General features: G+C 41.0%; 1 protein-coding gene across 1 annotated transcript in view; it reads left to right on the forward strand.

Annotated features, from left to right (window-relative positions):
• Window positions 1-18,572, forward strand: part of crp (cropped) — a 102,908-nt gene that overhangs the window by 5,504 nt on the left and 78,832 nt on the right. Inside the window, 1 exon segment of the mRNA XM_045738539.2 lies at window positions 11,760-11,860. Within this exon segment, the coding sequence (XP_045594495.2) occupies window positions 11,760-11,860 (101 nt within the window).

Consider the following 18,572-nt stretch of genomic DNA (forward strand, 5'->3'; position numbering starts at 1 on the left):
CCAGTGAAATGAAACGTTAAGTAACGTAACCTAACCAAACCTTCTCAAAATATTACCCAAACCTAACCTAACCATGGATAGAGAGTAGATAATAGCACTAATTATGTAGTTGTGAATTCATTACCATGACCAGATTTCCTACTTTCGGGCAGGTTGCTTAAGTCAGTAATTCATGTTCTTAATAAAATATAATAATATTGACTGGAATAAGTCAATTTGGAACGAAAATGACGAAATTAAATTGAAAATAATGAAAATCACGCTGCTTGGCAAATCGGGCCTTGCATACTAGGCCAAGTAGTGCGGCTCTGTATACGTGAAGAGCAACAGTTCATTCACTTGGACACTCAGAGTCTTGAACCACCAACTACATAGACACTAGCCAGCCACTCTACTTACTAAGACACCAATGCCCCATAAAAGGAAGGATTCCAGAGGCACCAATCATGCTGCCCAAGGTGAACTTTAGGCCAAGGTGGCACCCCCATGGCAAGGCCTAAAGTTCCAGTTGGACATCAGAGTGGTGCCTCTAGAATCTTCCCTTTCAAGGGGTGATGGTGGCTCAGTAGGTAGAGTGGCTGGCGACTGTGTATGTGGTCGAGGCTCACAGTGTCCAGGTTAATGATATTGTATATATTTCATTTTGAACAGTAGTTTAAGCTGTGAATAGTTAAGTGTTCCGTCAGTGTAATAAACCCATATTAAACTTCATCCAATTTGTTTGTAAAAATGTAATTACAGGAGGATGTTCGAGCAATTAATTCGCGTACTCTGTCACACACTACACGACACAGCTAGTCTATGGCAGGACCCGCTAGCGGCTACACACACTACACAACTGACACGTTTACGCTAGAAATCTGAGGTTTGGGGGTCTAACCTTTCCCATAGTGACATGAACCTCTTACGTTAACGCGTATGACAACACTAATTTTATCGTATCTTCAAGATATTATATACTGGTAACTACGTCTTGAAGTAGGGTGTGTGAGGCTGGCTCGTAGACCATCACCAACCACTCTTCATTTGTTGACAAGTTGTTAATTCTGATGGAGAAAAAAATGGTAAAAGATTCTTCTACTCACAGTTAGATCAATATCCACGTTAAGGAACTGGTAAAGGTGATGTAGTACAGTTACAGACGACACTCATCGTGTGATCGAACGCTCGTTGTTACACGAAACACTTCAAATGAGAGGTAATCATTTTCAGAAATTCCTGACCTCCTTCCCCCACCCCCATCCTCTCCGGACTGATGGCGGCGCCTCTATCACCGCGCAACACAACTTCTCATTCCCCAAACAACAAAAATACGAATTTAACTGAAAAATGCAACACAAATAATTGTTCACAATCAGAAATATTTAGGAGACTGAAAGAATCTAATTATATAATATTAACCTCGCGGTTCCTCAGATCGCTGTGGCTGATTTGCTAGCATCTTGTCACGATCCCTCGGCTTCTCATTGGTCGAGGAGAGAGACAATTCTTTTTGAATTGCTGGTCGTTTTCTATTAAAATTATATTAAATAGTTTCTATGATTTACTGGTGGCTCTGATATTCCTTCTTCAGCTATGTATATTCAATACTAGTAAATAACTCATTACTGAATATAATAAATGCAACCATACTTGTAGATTAAGGAAGAATTGTATTGTGATATCTGGCATCTACTCCTGCTCACTCGTAGCACCCAGGAAAAGTAAAATATAAATATATTTATTTTTGTTATGCACATAAAAGTAGTACTAATTTATTGTGTTTAATTTCCTGCCTTATATAATACAAAGATAATTTAAAACTATGTGTTTGAAATTTTACAGTTAGCCTATGTAAAAGATATAATTTAAAAGATTATACTATACCTCATGCATGCATAAAGTTTCGAGTCACAACTATGTAAATGCTTTATTTATGTACTGTACTACAAATACAAATAATTGCTAATAGACACAAAATACCTAATCTAACCTAACTATGCACATTACGCAAATACAAAATAAGGTTTATATATTCCATTTACTTATTTATTTTTAGGGTTAATTCATTTTCACAAAATTCTTGTTTTGAATGAAGCGTTAAAACTAATGAATGCGCCGATCCAGCCCGTCCTCACAACAAAGACCCAAAAGTGATTCCAATGCACCCGCCAAACCCCAGCTGTTTATGAATGAAAAATGGTTTACACACGACTCACAACTGATTTTGTCCGAACACTTCCGAAACAAGTGCTTCACTGACGAAGTTTGTTCGAACCACAACGCTGTAAACCAGCCCGTCCTCCAAACAAAGATCCAAAAGTGATTCCATGCACCCGCCAAACCCCCTGTTTATGAATGAAAAGCGGTTTACACACGACTCACAACTGCTGACGTTCGAACATATCCGGAACAAGTGCTTCACTGACGAATTTTGTTCGAATCACAACGCTATAAATGCTTCACCCTCGTACTACAAATACAAATAATCGCCAACAGAACCTAAACACCTGACCTAACCTAACCTATGCCTATATATGCACAATATGCTAATATATTATAATATTAATTTATACTTGAGAAAATTCCCGTTTTGAATGAACAGCATGTTAAAATTTATGAATGCGCCTGTGGGGTTGACCGCTGGATGTAATGAACTTGAGTCGAAGACGGGTTGGCATCCATAAGCCTATCTCAAAGGCCGACCCGTCCTCGACTCAAGTCCATTCTATCCAGCGGTCGACCTCACAGACGCATTCATAAATTTAAATATGCTGTTCATTCAAAACGAGAATTTTCTCAAATATAAATTAATATTATAATATATTAGCATATTGTGCACATATAGGCATAGGTTAGGTTAGGTGTTTAGGTTCTGTTGGCGATTATTTGTATTTGCAGTACGTCGGTGAAGCATTTATAGCAGTGTGGTTTGAATAAAATTCGTCAGCGAAGCACTTGTTCCGGAAGTGTTCAACGTCATCAGTTGTGAGTCGTGTAGAGGACGGGACACAAATAATACCATAGGAGCCTAGTGACAGGTTTTAAGGTATTTCCTTTTTAAAAGAGCTGGCGAGTTCAAGTAGACATACTTGCACCTCTTTTTGTAGCTAGAGCTTCAATGTGTTATTTGTAACAATTTTAATATTAAGCACATTCTGGAGAGCAGGCAAACAATTAAAAACGACCACACTTTCCTGACAAGATGTGGTGGACTGCAAAGTTTTTGTTTTGTTACCAGAATCTTGACTGGATTTCAATTCGCATTTCAAGTTCTGTTTGAATGAATAAGTTAATAAATTGACTGCTGGGCAGGACGGCAGCCTCTTTAAACAGCCTAGTGTGAAATAGCCTAGTTTAAACAGCCTTGGGTTGGATACTTTAGTGTTGGGCTGCCTATCAACCTCTGGAGGGTTAAACGAAACCTTCTAGAAATGGCCTAGGCTTCAATGGATTAACAAAAATTATCTTACTTGCTTGGGTCGAAATTAAACGTCTTTAGAGGATGATCCTCAACTGTATTCTTCATAGAATGAAACCCTGACTGTGTCGGCAAGATCCACCAGCAAGCGTAGACGGGTTGTTATGCTATACAAGCTGGCAGCCCAGCATTGTGCTCCACCTACTTCCCTCGCGCACTTAAGTCTGGACGGCATTCTCAGTCTGCTCGTGAAAATGAATATCGGTGAGTAATTGAACACAGACCATTTGTCCAACACGAAGTTATGTGCTGTTCAAACAACATACATACAAATAGTTTTAACTAGAGACTTTGAAGTAAAGAGTCCGCAGGAAATTGTCCTTGGCCTTACCCGATTAAATGTATTAAACAACGCTCTTCTACATTTCATACACTATCACCATTCCTGACACTGTGTATAATAGCCCCCACTGTATCCTCTACCGACGCTTTACGAGCTCATCAGAACCTACTGGAGTAACCATTCAGCCACCAGATTATAAACTGACGCCCACTCAGAGCTGCTCACGCAATACATTTCAACAATATATTCAAGTTTTCATTATAAAACTAGAATAAGATTAGTTGTTCTCGAGGTCCTACTGTGTCTAACCTATTGGACATATTGGACGACTGACAGCTATTAAAGATATCCATATCACATAGACTCTTTATTGATTGATAGATGAAGATTAAGCTACCCAAAAGGAGGCACGGGCATGAATAGACCGTAAAGTCAATATTTAATATTCTGTACCCCTTGTTTACTCAAGTGCCTTTATAGAATGTTTTGGAGGATTTGAACACATTCATATGTAAATTTTGAGATTCATCCGTTACTCTCGTGAATAACGAAATAGCACTATTTAATTTTGTCCTGAAGGGCAGGTTTACCCAGCTGTGTCACTCATCCTGTGAGTGAACACACCGCCATAGTGACAGTATTAGGCAGCGCCACTCATCCTGTGAGTAGACACACCGCCATAGTGACCTTATTGGGAAGCGTCACTCATCCTGTGAGTGGACACACCGCCATAGTGACAGTATTGGGCAGCGTCACTCATCCTGTGAGTAGACACACCGCCAAAGTGACATTATTGGGAAGCGTCACTCATTCTGTGAGTGGACACACCGCCATAGTGACAGTATTGGGCAGCGTCACTCATTCTGTGAGTGGACACACCGCCATAGTGACAGTATTGGGCAGCGTCACTCATCCTGTGAGTGAACATGCCGCCATAATGACAGTACTGGACAGCGTCACTCATCCTGTGAGTGGACACACCGCCATAGTGACAGTATTGGGCAGCGTCACTCATCCTGTGAGTGAACACACCGCCATAGTGATAGTACTGGGCAGCGTCACTCACCTGTGAGTGAACACACCGCCATAGTGACAGTATTGGGCAGTGTCACTCACCCTGTGAATGAACATACCGCGATAGTGACTATATTGAGCAGTGTTACTCATCCTGTGAGTGAACATACTGCCATAATGACAGTATTGGGCTGCGTCACTCATCCTGTGAGTGAACATGCCGCCATAGTGATAGTATTAGGCAGCGTCACTCATCCTGTAAGTGAACATACCGCCATAGTGACAGTATTTGGCAGCGTCACTCATCCTGTGAGTGAACATACCGCCATAGTGACAGTATTGGGAAGCGTCACTCATCCTATGAGTGGACACACCGCCATAGTGACAGTATTGGGCAGCGTCACTCATCCTGTGAGTGACCATACGGCCATAGTGACAGTATTGGGCAGCGTCACTCATCCTGTGAGTGAACATACCGCCATAGTGACAGTATTGGGCAGCGTCACTCATCTTGTGAGTGGACACACCGCCATAGTGACAGTATTGGGCAGCGTCACTCATCATGTGAGTGGACACACCGCCATAGTGACAGTACTAGGCAGCGCCACTCAACCTGTGAGTGGATACACCGCCATAGTGACAGTATTGGGCAGCGTCACTCATCCTGTGAGTGAACATACCGCCATAGTGACAGTATTGGGCAGCGTCACTCATCTTGTGAGTGGACACACCGCCATAGTGACAGTATTGGGCAGCGTCACTCATCCTGTGAGTGGACACACCGCCATAGTGACAGTACCGGGCAGCGTCACTCATCATGTGAGTGAACATACCAGGCTTGATATGGAGGCTTGGCGCTTCCTCCTGATAACTCTCCCTCCCTCCCGATAACTCTCCCTCCCTCTCTCAGTGGAGAGAGCTTCGGCCTCACACACACGTGGGGTCCGTGGTTCGAGTCTCCTACATCCCAGGTGAATGAAATGTTTATTTCCTGGGCAGTGTGAAAGACAAATTATTATTATAATAACAGTTTTTTTGTGGCTGCCTTGACTATCACATCAACTGCCTCACTCAACAATATTCCCACATGTGAAGGAATCCACGTGAATCTTACTTTATGCCATTGTGTTAGTGTCTTTATATTCTCTCTACACTCGTTCACTGTTTCTACACAACACGTTTGTAAATCTTACTTAGCTAGGCAATCAATCAACAGTTGATTACATCCCGGTTTTAAAATGAATCGTCATAATTTTCAAGATCTTGACATTAAACCACAAATGAAAAGGTAATAACATAAGTATATATTTTTCTTTAATTGTGACAGTTATTATAATTAAAATAATATATAGAAACAGCCACAAGGTGAAAACAATTCCATTCAGCCACAAGGTGAAAGAAATATTTAGTTTACCGTAGTTATCCATTTCATTATATATTTTCTTCTATATCATATCCGTTTTCTTTAATACAGTCTCCATCCCAAGCCTGCGCAATCACCCTTTGTCTGATGCACTTCCCACCAAATGAATTTTACAAACTCTCTAAATTTAGTACAAGAAACAAGGCAACAAACTCCACCAGTTGCGGATGATCATGATCCCAGAGACCACTTGTACAGCGTTTCATTTTGGTAAAAGAGATCACCACAATGGGGATGTTTCCCTACACAACCACAATGGGGATGTTTCCCTACACAACCACAATGGGGATGTTTCCCTACACAACCACAATGGGGATGTTTCCCTACACAACCACAATGGGGATGTTTCCCTACACAACCACAATGGGGATGTTTCCCTACACAACCACAATGGGGATGTTATACAACAGATCACCACAATGGGGACGACTTCCACCACAGATCGCATATTTGTTTTTATTTTAACCACTACATCCGAGATTTTGATTATATCTGATATGTAGACCAGAAATTTGTAAGCAATGTGCACTAAAATAGTTTCTCGGGCCCCCCTCCGGGATTCGGGGGCCCTGAAGCCTAAGCTTCGTTAGTTTCATGTAGAACCGCCTCTGAGAAGCTCTAGGAGCATCATACCAAATCGCTGACACAAGAAAAAGTTTACTAACCTCATGAGTTGTGAATCGAAAACTATTTGCCAGAATAGTGTACTGATAGCTGGAGATATCATATTTATTCATTTTGTTGATAACAGGATAATATTGTTGATAATATATATATATATATATATATATATATATATATATATATATATATATATATATATATATATATATATATATATATATATATATATATGTATATATATATATATATATATGTATATATATATATATATATATATATATATATATATATATATATATATATATATATATATATATATATATATATGTCGTACCTAGTAGCCAGAACGCACTTCTCAGCCTACTATGCAAGGCCCGATTTGCCTAATAAGCCAAGTTTTCATGAATTAATATATTTTCTCAAATTTTTTTCTTATGAAATGATAAAGCTACCCATTTCATTATGCATGAGGTCAATTTTTTTTATTGCAGTTAAAATTAACGTAGATATATGACCGAACCTAACCAACCCTACCTAACCTATCTTTATAGGTTAGGTTAGGTTAGGTAGCCGAAAAAGTTAGGTTAGGTAGTCGAAAACACATTAATTCATGAAAACTTGGCTTATTAGGCAAATCGGGCCTTGCATAGTAGGCTGAGAAGTGCGTTCTGGCTACTAGGTACGACATATATATATATAACTGAAACCTACACACCCCAGAAGTGACTCGAACCCATACTGCCAGAAGCAATGCATCTTATGTACAGGATCCCTTAACAACTCCTGGGATCCTGTACATCAGATGCATTGCTTCTGGCAGTATGGGTTCGAGTCACTTCTGGGGTGTGAGTTTTCAGTTGCATACATGCCTGGAGACCGTTCAGGCTTAGGCTTGTTCGCATATATATATATATATATATATATATATATATATATGTCGTACCTAGTAGCCAGAACGCACTTCTCAGCCTACTATTCAAGGCCCGATTTGCCTAATAAGCCAAGTTTTCATGAATTAATTGTTTTTCGACTACCTAACCTACCTAACCTAACCTAACCTAACTTTTTCGGCTACCTAACCTAACCTAACCTATAAAGATAGGTTAGGTTAGGTTAGGTAGGGTTGGTTAGGTTCGGTCATATATCTACGTTAATTTTAACTCCAATAAAAAAAAATTGACCTCATACATAATGAAATGGGTAGCTTTATCATTTCATAAGAAAAAAATTAGAGAAAATATATTAATAAAAGAAAACTTGGCTTATTAGGCAAATCGGGCCTTGAATAGTAGGCTGAGAAGTGCGTTCTGGCTACTAGGTACGACATATATATATATATATATATATATATATATATATATATATATATATATATATATATATATATATATATATGTCGTACCTAGTAGCCAGAACTCACTTCTCAGCCTACTATTCAAGGCCCAATTTGCCTAATAAGCCAAGTTTTCCTGAATTAATATATTTACTATAATTTTTTTCTTATGAAACGATAAAGCTACCCTTTTCACTATGTATGAGGTCAATTTTTTTTATTGGAGTTAAAATTAACGTAGATATATGACCGAACCTAACCAACCCTACCTAACCTAACCTAACCTATATATAAAGGTAAGGTTAGGTTAGGTAGCCAAAAAAAGCTAGGTTAGGTTAGGTTAGGTAGGTTAGGTAGACGAAAAAACATTAATTCATGAAAACTTGGCTTATTAGGCAAATCGGGCCTTGCATTGTAGGCTGAGAAGTGAGTTCTGGCTACTAGGTACGACATATATATATATATATATATATATATATATATATATATATATATATATATATATATATATATATATATAATATATATATATATATGTGTGTGTGAATGTGCGTGTATTTTCTATTTGTGCCAGCAATATCGAACTGTTAGCTCTTGGACCCGGCTCTTCTACCTTCGGTCGTCTAATGTACTGACTCTACCAATTTTCTGCTAGATGAACAGAACCAACAGGTGAAAGAAACTGGCCATTGGTTTCTGCGTCATCCGGGAATAGAACCCGGGCCCTTAATTAAGACTACAAACCCCAAGACCTGTCCACACAGCCTCAAGGCTCTGTGTATACATATATAATTTTATTTTAGTAAATTGTATTTACTATTTGTACCTGCAGGATTAAGCTCTTGGACCCCGCCTTTCTAATCGTCGGTTGTATTATGGTACTGACTCCCGACATATTTTTCTATCATAACTGCTCTAGTACAATTGACTAGAACACGTCTGGGAACATCCCTAGCATAGGTTCGAACCCTCAGCAAGGCCCTTGAGGATCTGTTCATCAATACACACATCCCCAGTTAGCAGCCCATAGCATGTCAAAATCCCAGGTACCTGTTTACTGCTAGGTGAACAGTTAAAGAAACTCAACCCATATGGTTCTGCCTTGGCCGGGAATCGAACCCAGGCCCTTAGTGCTGGACAGCACTCGACCACCGAGTGCTGTCCAGTCAGCCGCAAGACAATGTGTTTGCATTCACCTAGTTGTGCTTGCGGAGGTTGAGCTCTGCTCTTTCCGCCCGCCTCTCAATCAATCAATCAACTGTTATATATATGAGTATGTGTATGTAAGCGTGCATTCATATCAAAGCAAAGCAAAGCATGTAAATGTATTTATGAATACATATTAAATAATAACCTAATAGCTATATGCATCTATTATTTACCATAATATATCTTCATGGTGATATATTCAAATAAATACTAAGAATTATAAACTTTTTGCCATTATTATGAAACATACATATCCAATAATTTATATTAACAATATTTGGAACCAATATATATATATATATATATATATATATATATATATATATATATATATATATATATATATATATATATATATATATATATATATATATATGACAATGTCAGACCACGGAGGAAAATTGAAACAGGAAATTTCCTTAAGTACTTTCGTATATTAAATACATCTTCAGAAGGTCCTTCTGAAGATGTATTTAATATACGAAAGTACTTAAGGAAATTTCCTGTTTCAATTTTCCTCCGTGGTCTGACATTGTCACATTCTTAATCACGTGTTTATTTTCGTGATATACACACACATATATATATATATATATATATATATATATATATATATATATGTCGTACCTAGTAGCCAGAACTCACTTCTCAGCCTACTATTCAAGGCCCGATTTGCCTAATAAGCCAAGTTTTCCTGAATTAATATATTTACAATAATTTTTTTCTTATGAAATGATAAAGCAACCCTTTTCTCTATGTATGAGGTCAATTTTTTTTTATTGGAGTTAAAATTAACGTAGATATATGACCGAACCTAACCAACCCTACCTAACCTAACCTAACCTATATTTATAGGTAAGGTTAGGTTAGGTAGCCAAAAAAAGCTAGGTTAGGTTAGGTTAGGTAGGTTAGGTAGACGAAAAAACATTAATTCATGAAAACTTGGCTTATTAGGCAAATCGGGCCTTGAATAGTAGGCTGAGAAGTGCGTTCTGGCTATTAGGTACGACATATATATATATATATATATATATATATATATATATATATGTATATATATATATATATGTCGTACCTAGTAGCCAGAACGCACTTCTCTGCCTACTATTCAAGGCCCGATTTGCCTAATAAGCCAAGTTTTCATGAATTAATTGTTTTTCGACTACCTAACCTACCTAACCTAACCTAACCTAACTTTTTCGGCCACCTAACCTAACCTAACCTATAAAGATAGGTTAGGTTAGGTTAGGTAGGGTTGGTTAGGTTCGGTCATATATCTACGTTAATTTTAACTCCAATAAAAAAAATTGACCTCATACATAATGAAATGGGTAGCTTTATCATTTCATAAGAAAAAAATTAGAGAAAATATATTAATTCAGGAAATCTTGGATTATTAGGCAAATCGGGCCTTGAATAGTAGGCTTAGAAGTGCGTTCTGGCTACTAGGTACGACATTATATATATATATATATATATATATATATATATATATATATATATATATATATATATATATATATATATATATATATATATATATATATATATATATATATATATATATATATATATATATGTTACAATTCAGTTATAATTGAGCTGAGTTACATATACCAATAACTCAGCCGTAGACTGTTGACACACAGTACAAACAATAGTGGAGTCTTCATCGCATCAGCCGCCAAGTGGTTTGATTGACAGGAGTGGACAGAGCGGGAGGGAAATGTATTGAAAATGAGTAAAGGTGAGAGGGAGACATTAGCGCGGGTGGCGGGCTGGGGGGAGGAAGCCCGCCAGCCCGCCAGCCCCGCGCCTCCCTCCTCCTGGCAGTCAGCCGCGCCTCCTCGCCCCCACTATTTATTTACCGTACACCCATTGACGCCAGTGCAGTGTGTACCTCCACGCCCCCCTCTAACTCTCATCCTCGGTGCTCGCTTCGGGCAAGTCAAAGGCATAGGGCAGATAAATGTGGCTATATGGATGGTTTTATTCAACATCTCATGCGGTCTGGGTCTATAAAATTAGAACATCTGCCCCGCGTTTGTGTTCTTCGCGCGCACTACTGCTTGGCCGCATTCCGCGCCGAACTAAGTAGTACCTCATGTTTTTGTCCAATTCTATTAAATATCAGGAAAATATATGGGAAATAATATTTTATTGATTAACTATGTGTTATTTGTAAAACAAATGGTACATTGTTTTTTATGAAAACGTCTTAAAAATATATTAGTTTAAATTATCCCGCCTGGCCCAGCCTTGGCGGAGGAATACAAGTACTCATCAGTTTCCCGCCAAACAAGAGTCCTGAGCGCTCGAACACGGACGAGTGTTGCCTTTACTCGTGCTTATTTGGGTGTTTTGTGAGTGATTTGAAGTGTACAAGTGACTGATAGACGTAAACTCATTATAGAAGTGTTGCTCGAGGATAACGATGTTTCCTAGAGTAGGTGAAAAGCGTCGGATTGACGATATTGGCATCGAAGACGAAGAAGCCATCGGTTCGCTGTGCAGGTATGGCCGCCCAACTGTCACGTTTCTCTCCTGGCGGAGTATTCTTCAGCATTGTGCGTGAATAGGGTGAATTATGCATCGTTTTAGCTCCCTGGGTGGTTGTCACGACCTGGAAGTGTGTCTCGGCGCCGTAGTTAGCGTGTTTCTCTCAGTGTATTTCATCAGCTGATTGTGACGCCATGCCGGGCGGCCGATCAGCTGACAGCAGCGCCATATGGCTGCCGCTATATTTCGAGCGTTCACTCGCTTTACACCGCTTCTGCTTCTACTACTCGTTGTTATTCAGTATCATTTGACGTCCACGCACGCTCTGATAACGCATTTTCTGCGTAAAATGTCAAGTAAGCGTGAATATAAGGTTTGTTTTCTTGGAACAGCTGATATTGACGTGATCAGCTGATGTTCTTCACATGGCGGCGCGCACAAGCAGGGCGGGGCGGCACTCTCCCACGCCACCAATAATACTTAAATTCATGATGAGTACTTCAGATGGCGGTGTTTGTATACCGTTCTACTAATTTGGTGTTGTATTGCGTTAAATTTAATATGTATTTTGAACATTATTGGCGAGTCTTGTGGAGTATTAGTGCGTATGGTGAGCGGAAGTAGAGGCGCGTGGGTGTGTTGCAGAGGCCACGTCGACCCAAGGGTTATGTGGGTGGACTCTGTGTTTGCCCTACAGAAACGGCAATTAATGGGAAATTGAAGGAATGTATGATTACTAAAGGTGTGACTAGTTCGAACTGGGTTCAGATTTTGTCAATGTTAGCAATTAAATAGTAGAAAGTATTCATAGATTAGTTTAAAGTTGATCCTAGAAGTACAGATGCAGATACCTGTTGTCGTGGGTACGTTTGTGGAACATTATAATTTAAGTGTGACAACTGATTACTTAGCTGCTAAAACTGTTAAGCTGCAAAAAAGCAAAGGACAGATTAAGGCAAACTTGCTAGGATTATAAGATTCGTTCTAACCCAGAAAATAGCTTGTTAAGAGACCTATGAGATTTAAGGAAATGTAATGTTGAATTTCGTGTTTACAAAATTAAACATATAACTTCGTAATTGTCAAATATATATTATCGTCAATCCAGTGTGCAGGTTTCAAGAAAATGTTTGGAATCTGTTTTTGCTGGGTCAGTCATCCACAAGACCTTTGATAATTCAATGTGATAGAATTAACTGTGTGGCAGTGTAATAAACAACGGTACATAATTTGTAACATAAAGACTCAGCGAGCGGATACAATGTGTGGTGTGTGTACACGAGTCAGCTGAGCTGCATGTAAACAGTGACGCGCGTGATGTCATGCCAAGGCGCAAAACCGCTCATCAGCTGGTTGGGGAACTTGTTTTTGTAATGTACTTGCTTTTTGTAATGGATTACATGGTTTGTTTGTATATTTTGTATCGTAATGAAGTGGGTCATTTATTGTTGTCATTAATCATGATTTTTAATATAGTGCAATATATGCCTTCATACGGTGGTATATATTTCTTACTGTTTTGTGTAATTCGTAGACTGATTGAAATGAATTCATGAATTCAACTTCATTTCTGCTTGTTATTCATGAAGCGATGTCATTGACACCACTGAAGCCTTACACTAGATGCCAGATATACAACATCCAAATAACTTTGATACCAGTCAAACCTGATTAAACTATTCATTTGACATTTTCTTGTCCGCATTATAACCACATTCGTAAGTGTTCTCAGTGTCTCTGAAATTACTTTCGTTGTATATATACGAGAGTTCTTGTAAATTAATATTACAAATAATTATATTTACAATTATTCACAAGCTAGCCTATGTTAGTTTTCTCATGTTCCATTACAGCCATCGTTGCTTAACTGCAAGCGGGACTTTCCCGAAACTTGATATCGATGGCAATATAATTTTGCATCTAGGCATTTGTTGAGGTCTGCCCCTAGGATGCAACCCCACAGTTGTATTACTCACGGTTACCTATTTACTGCTAGATGAACCGAGGTATTAGGTGAAAGAAAACATGCCCAACCATTCTGTTCAGCCCTGGAATCGAACTCTGGTTCCACTATTGGGAGTCGAGAACAAAGTTCATTCCATATTATATGAATGGGTACAGATAGTAAGTCGATTAGATTTAATCATTTGGTGTTTTGATGTAGGGCGGAGTGATTAGATGTGACGTGGTGGTGGTGGGTGTGGCTGTTGGTGGGGGGGAGAAGGGGAGAGGCAGGCTTGGAATGCGATTAGCAACTCTGGTGGTCGTTACGTTGACAAGATTAGACAAGTCGTAGGTGTTTATAAAACTGGTATAATATTGTAAGTGTAGGGCCCAGTGATTAGGATGTAAATATGATGGCGAGCGGGTTTGGGGGGGGGGGGGTCTGATTTGGTCGGCGTGGCGCAGCTGTCACTTGTGGTGGGTGTGGAGCGGGGAGAGGACTGGACGCTCGTCCTTGTGTAAACATGGTTGTGGAGCGTCTTTGCCCTGGGCGGCCAAGTTCACCCTCACCGCCCGCCGGGCAAGCGTACTACCAAGACCTGTAACGGTAGTAATGGTCTTGTTATTGGCCATGTGCTCCTCCACGTGGTGTCCTCTTATGTCCACGTGAACACCAGTGAACACGGGCAATTACATTCTCTTTCAACTTCTACTATTTTGTTAGATTGACACATGAGAAATATATTAAACTAGGTCTTAGACATCAAGTTTCTAGTATTCTATTGAGACTTGATTCATTGACATTATTAATGTGGCTTTTGTCAATATCTTAGTATGTGGTTTGTCTAATGTGAACATGTCCGAATAATTGGACGCTAGTTTTTCTTAATGGGAGAACCTGACACCACCAGCTTGACAGCTAAGTGGTGTGGGGTTTATTATACTACACTCGCTTGCATTCTCTTAGATAGGAACAATCGCTCAGCTGGTGCTCCAGACGGTGTCCTTCACTCGTGCAGCAAAGTCGTTGCAACTTCGCTTCTCGGCTGTTGTATTCCATCCTGGATCTCCAGACGAATTGTTGCCATTACGGGTTCCCTCCTTCAACACCCACCTTCCCTCCATAATGTATGAGGTTGTCGGCTGTAACTGCAGTGTGCCAACGTTCACATTCACCCACTTGCCCTTTTTTAGTCCTTTCCTCAGCAGCTTGTCACGGTGGTCGTGGTGGGTTGTAAACGCCTTTTTGGGGATGAAGTATTTAATATGGTTTCCTTCACCGAACAGCACATTGCTCCTACGTTTCCACAGATGCCAGCATGAGAGGGAATCCACAGGAACTTGATCATCTTCCATGGTTGGTTATCACCATATCACCAGCTGACACCCCACCCACCCACCTGCCGTATCACCCACCCACCCGTCGACCCACCTGCTGCATGCATCACCAAAAATAAAATGTTGTGAAGCAGCAGACAGGAGTCAACACCGCCAGCAAGCACCCTCTCCTCGGGCCGCTGAGTCATTTCCACCCACGTGAGAAAGGTGCAACAAGTCACTAGCCTGGTGACTGGCAGTTCCTCTCGAAAATCGTTTTGTCTTCTTCAATGTGTTTTGACGAGACTCGTAGTTTTGGTGCAATTTCTGCACGTGGTTACACACTACACCTCGCAGCTATATTGGCAAGGTGCTGGAGGAGAACCTGTGAAACATTAGGAGGTAAACAAACCAGAATTCGAGCGGAGCGGAAGGCTAGCCTGGGGCCAGTTTAGGGGGGAGTGGTGGCGTAAGGGCCCAGGTGGGGGCGAGCCTGGGGCCAGTTTAGGGGGGAGTGGTGGCGTAAGGGCCCAGGTGGGGGCGGCCCCACACCTAAGCAACCACCTTCAAAATAAGACTGTCACCACCAGATGCAATCGAAGCTGTTTCATAAAGATTGTGCAATAGTATTAGCACACATTTGTAGGAAATAAAATGGATGTAACAAAGATGCTTCACTTTTGAAGACCAAGATAAACAAGTGGGAAGGAGGTGGGCCCAGGGCGACCATACAGACAATGGGGGTGGGAGGGAGGGTGCGGCCGACCCATACCTTGAGGTGACCCATCCATACAAGAGGAAAGAAAGTAAATGCACTTGGCAACCTCCTAGTGAGGGCGAGGTCCGTCTGGGAGAGAGGAGACAGGTAGCTGGCCTTGTGGCAGCACAGGAAAGTCTGAACCAGGGGGGAGCGGGGCACACGGTACGGGAAGGCTGGCTTGAAACCCTTTTAGGAAAGAAGGCCATGGGGCATAGTGTAGTGAGGTGAGGAAGAGGTGATTAATGCGAGAGTTTGGTCAGTCATTATATGCGCCCCATACCCGTCCTGTGGCCGCTGGTGGAAAGGCTTACACAGGCACATAATGGCTTCAGCAACTGAACTCTGTAGTTCATTTAGCTAAGCAAGTAACATCATGTGAAGCTAATTTTTTTTTTATCTCGCGCGCGCGCGACACACACACACACACACACACACACACACACACACACACACACACACACACACACAGTGTCAGAGTAGTTGACAAATGGGATGCATTAGGAAGTGATGTGGTGGAGGCTGACGCCTATTACACAGTTTCAAGTGTAGATATGATAGAGCCCAATAGGCTCAGGACCTATTGACCAAAGAGCCAGAGCTCAACCCCCGCAAACACAACTAGGTGAATACACACACACACACACACACTCTGTCTCTGTCTGGGTGGGTGGGAAAGCCTGTGGCTGAGTGGAGAGCGCTTAGGGCTCATAATCCTAGAGTCCAGGTTTGATCGCAGCGCTGGCGGAATCAGATGGGGAAAGTTTTTTCACCCTGATTCCCCCTGTTACCTAGCAGTAAATAGGTACCTGGGAGTATACGTGAGTGTGTTGTAGCGTAAGTCCACGTGTAAGAGTGTGGAGAAAAGTGACATGATGGGTGGAATGGGGGTTATGAGGGAGTGGATTAGCGGACTTGGTTTGGGGGAGGGGGGGGGGGCAGCGAGTGGGGTTACTCAAGGCCAGCTGGTGAAAGGATGTATGGGTGTTTGTGAATAAGAGATTTGGGCGTCTTAAAGGAGGGCCTCATAATAAGAATTATAGAGTGATATTCAGAACGACGTGAATAAGAAATGACGAGTGTGTGTGTGTGTGCTCACCTAGTTGTGCTTGCGGGGGTTGAGCTCTGGCTCTTTGGTCCCGCTTCTCAACCGTCAATCAACAGGTGTACAGGTTCCTGAGCCTATTGGGCTCTATCATATCTACACTTGAAACTGTGTATGGAGTCAGCCTCCACCACATCACTGCCTAATGCATAACAATTTGTCAACCAAGGGGTGTGTGTGTGTGTGTGTGTGTGTGTGTGTGTGTGTGTGTGTGTGTGTGTGTGTGTGTGTGTGTTTTGGGGGGAGGGGGGTGAGCGTGTTGGTTGCTTGGAGGGAGGTGAGGGTGCAGGTGGGCGTGGGAAGAGGGAGCCATGTGGTGGTGGGGGAAGAGCTCCAGAGCGGGAAGGTTGGGGGCATCTGAGAACGTGCTGCTAGACACGCGGTCGGGTCCCCCGAACTGGTGTGGTGAAGCTTTGGGCACGACCCACTTCAACTACTCCACCACTGCTGATTGCATACCACTCACTCACTCACTCACTCACTCACTCACTCACTCACTCACTCACTCACTCACTCTCACTCCCGTCATTGCACAGTTGATTGAAAGTGTTCGAGGCGGGACTAAAGAGCTAAAGCTCAACCCCCGCAAGCACAAACAGGCGAGTACAATAAGGGTTCGCTACTGAAGTGTTTAGCTACCAGCAGAGACTTCCTGGTCCCCATACAATATCGACTTGCTTTTTCACACACCACTGGAAATTGTTTAAACAAATTGTCAAGAAAAGTGAATAAACATTGATGATATATAATGAATAAAGGTATGATCTTTGAGGTAATGCTAAAGATAGTTGCAGCATTAAACACAAGTGGTATGAGCAGCACTAATATCTGGCATGATGAAATATCAACGTTTTGGTCCGCCGTGGAGAGACCGAAATGACCATTCATGTTTAATGTGCGTGTTTAGTGTTGGTTACAGCCACATGTCTCCCTCTTACATCCTACGTGGTAGTGAGGGCGGTAAATTTCTCCAACATGAGTATTTGAAATTGGTGTTTCGTTACGTAAACTATAATAAATTCAGAGTAAACAATGTATTCATAAACACGTATATCGATAGGCTTTTGTTTTTTTGTCAAGTGGTTCAAGAGGCGGAGCACAACAAATTGGGACAAATACTATGAACAGCAATTTAAATGTGTGGTGAGTGAGATACAGAAACGGTGTTAATACTGCTCCACATACTGGTCCATTAGCGCTACACTCGGTCATGTGGGCGGCAGCTTTACTGTAGGTAAGACATGCGCATACTTGTAAACAAACTTAAGATACTTGGCTAAGACTCTTAGAGTTCTAGTAGTACATCATTTAAAATGAAGTGCTTGCAAATTTCTTGAACACCATTGATACACATCTCTGAAGTCTCTCTTCACATTTGATTACATTGTGACGCAAAGTGTGTGGATATTTCTGCTGACGGTTTACATTTAGCCAATTTAAGGGTTCTACCGGTTCCCGCTGACAGATTTGGTTAATGTTACTTCGTAATTTGTGTTACATATGCGTAAGTAAACTGTGCCGTGAATGTATTTACTCTTAACAAAATTGAAAGTGCTGGATCAGTTCAGTTTTAGTAAGTTGACTTGTATTGTGAGTTCATTCTT

This window comes from Procambarus clarkii, chromosome 43, assembly GCF_040958095.1.
Source record: "Procambarus clarkii isolate CNS0578487 chromosome 43, FALCON_Pclarkii_2.0, whole genome shotgun sequence".
In the NCBI taxonomy this organism is placed as follows: Eukaryota; Metazoa; Arthropoda; class Malacostraca; order Decapoda; family Cambaridae; genus Procambarus; species Procambarus clarkii.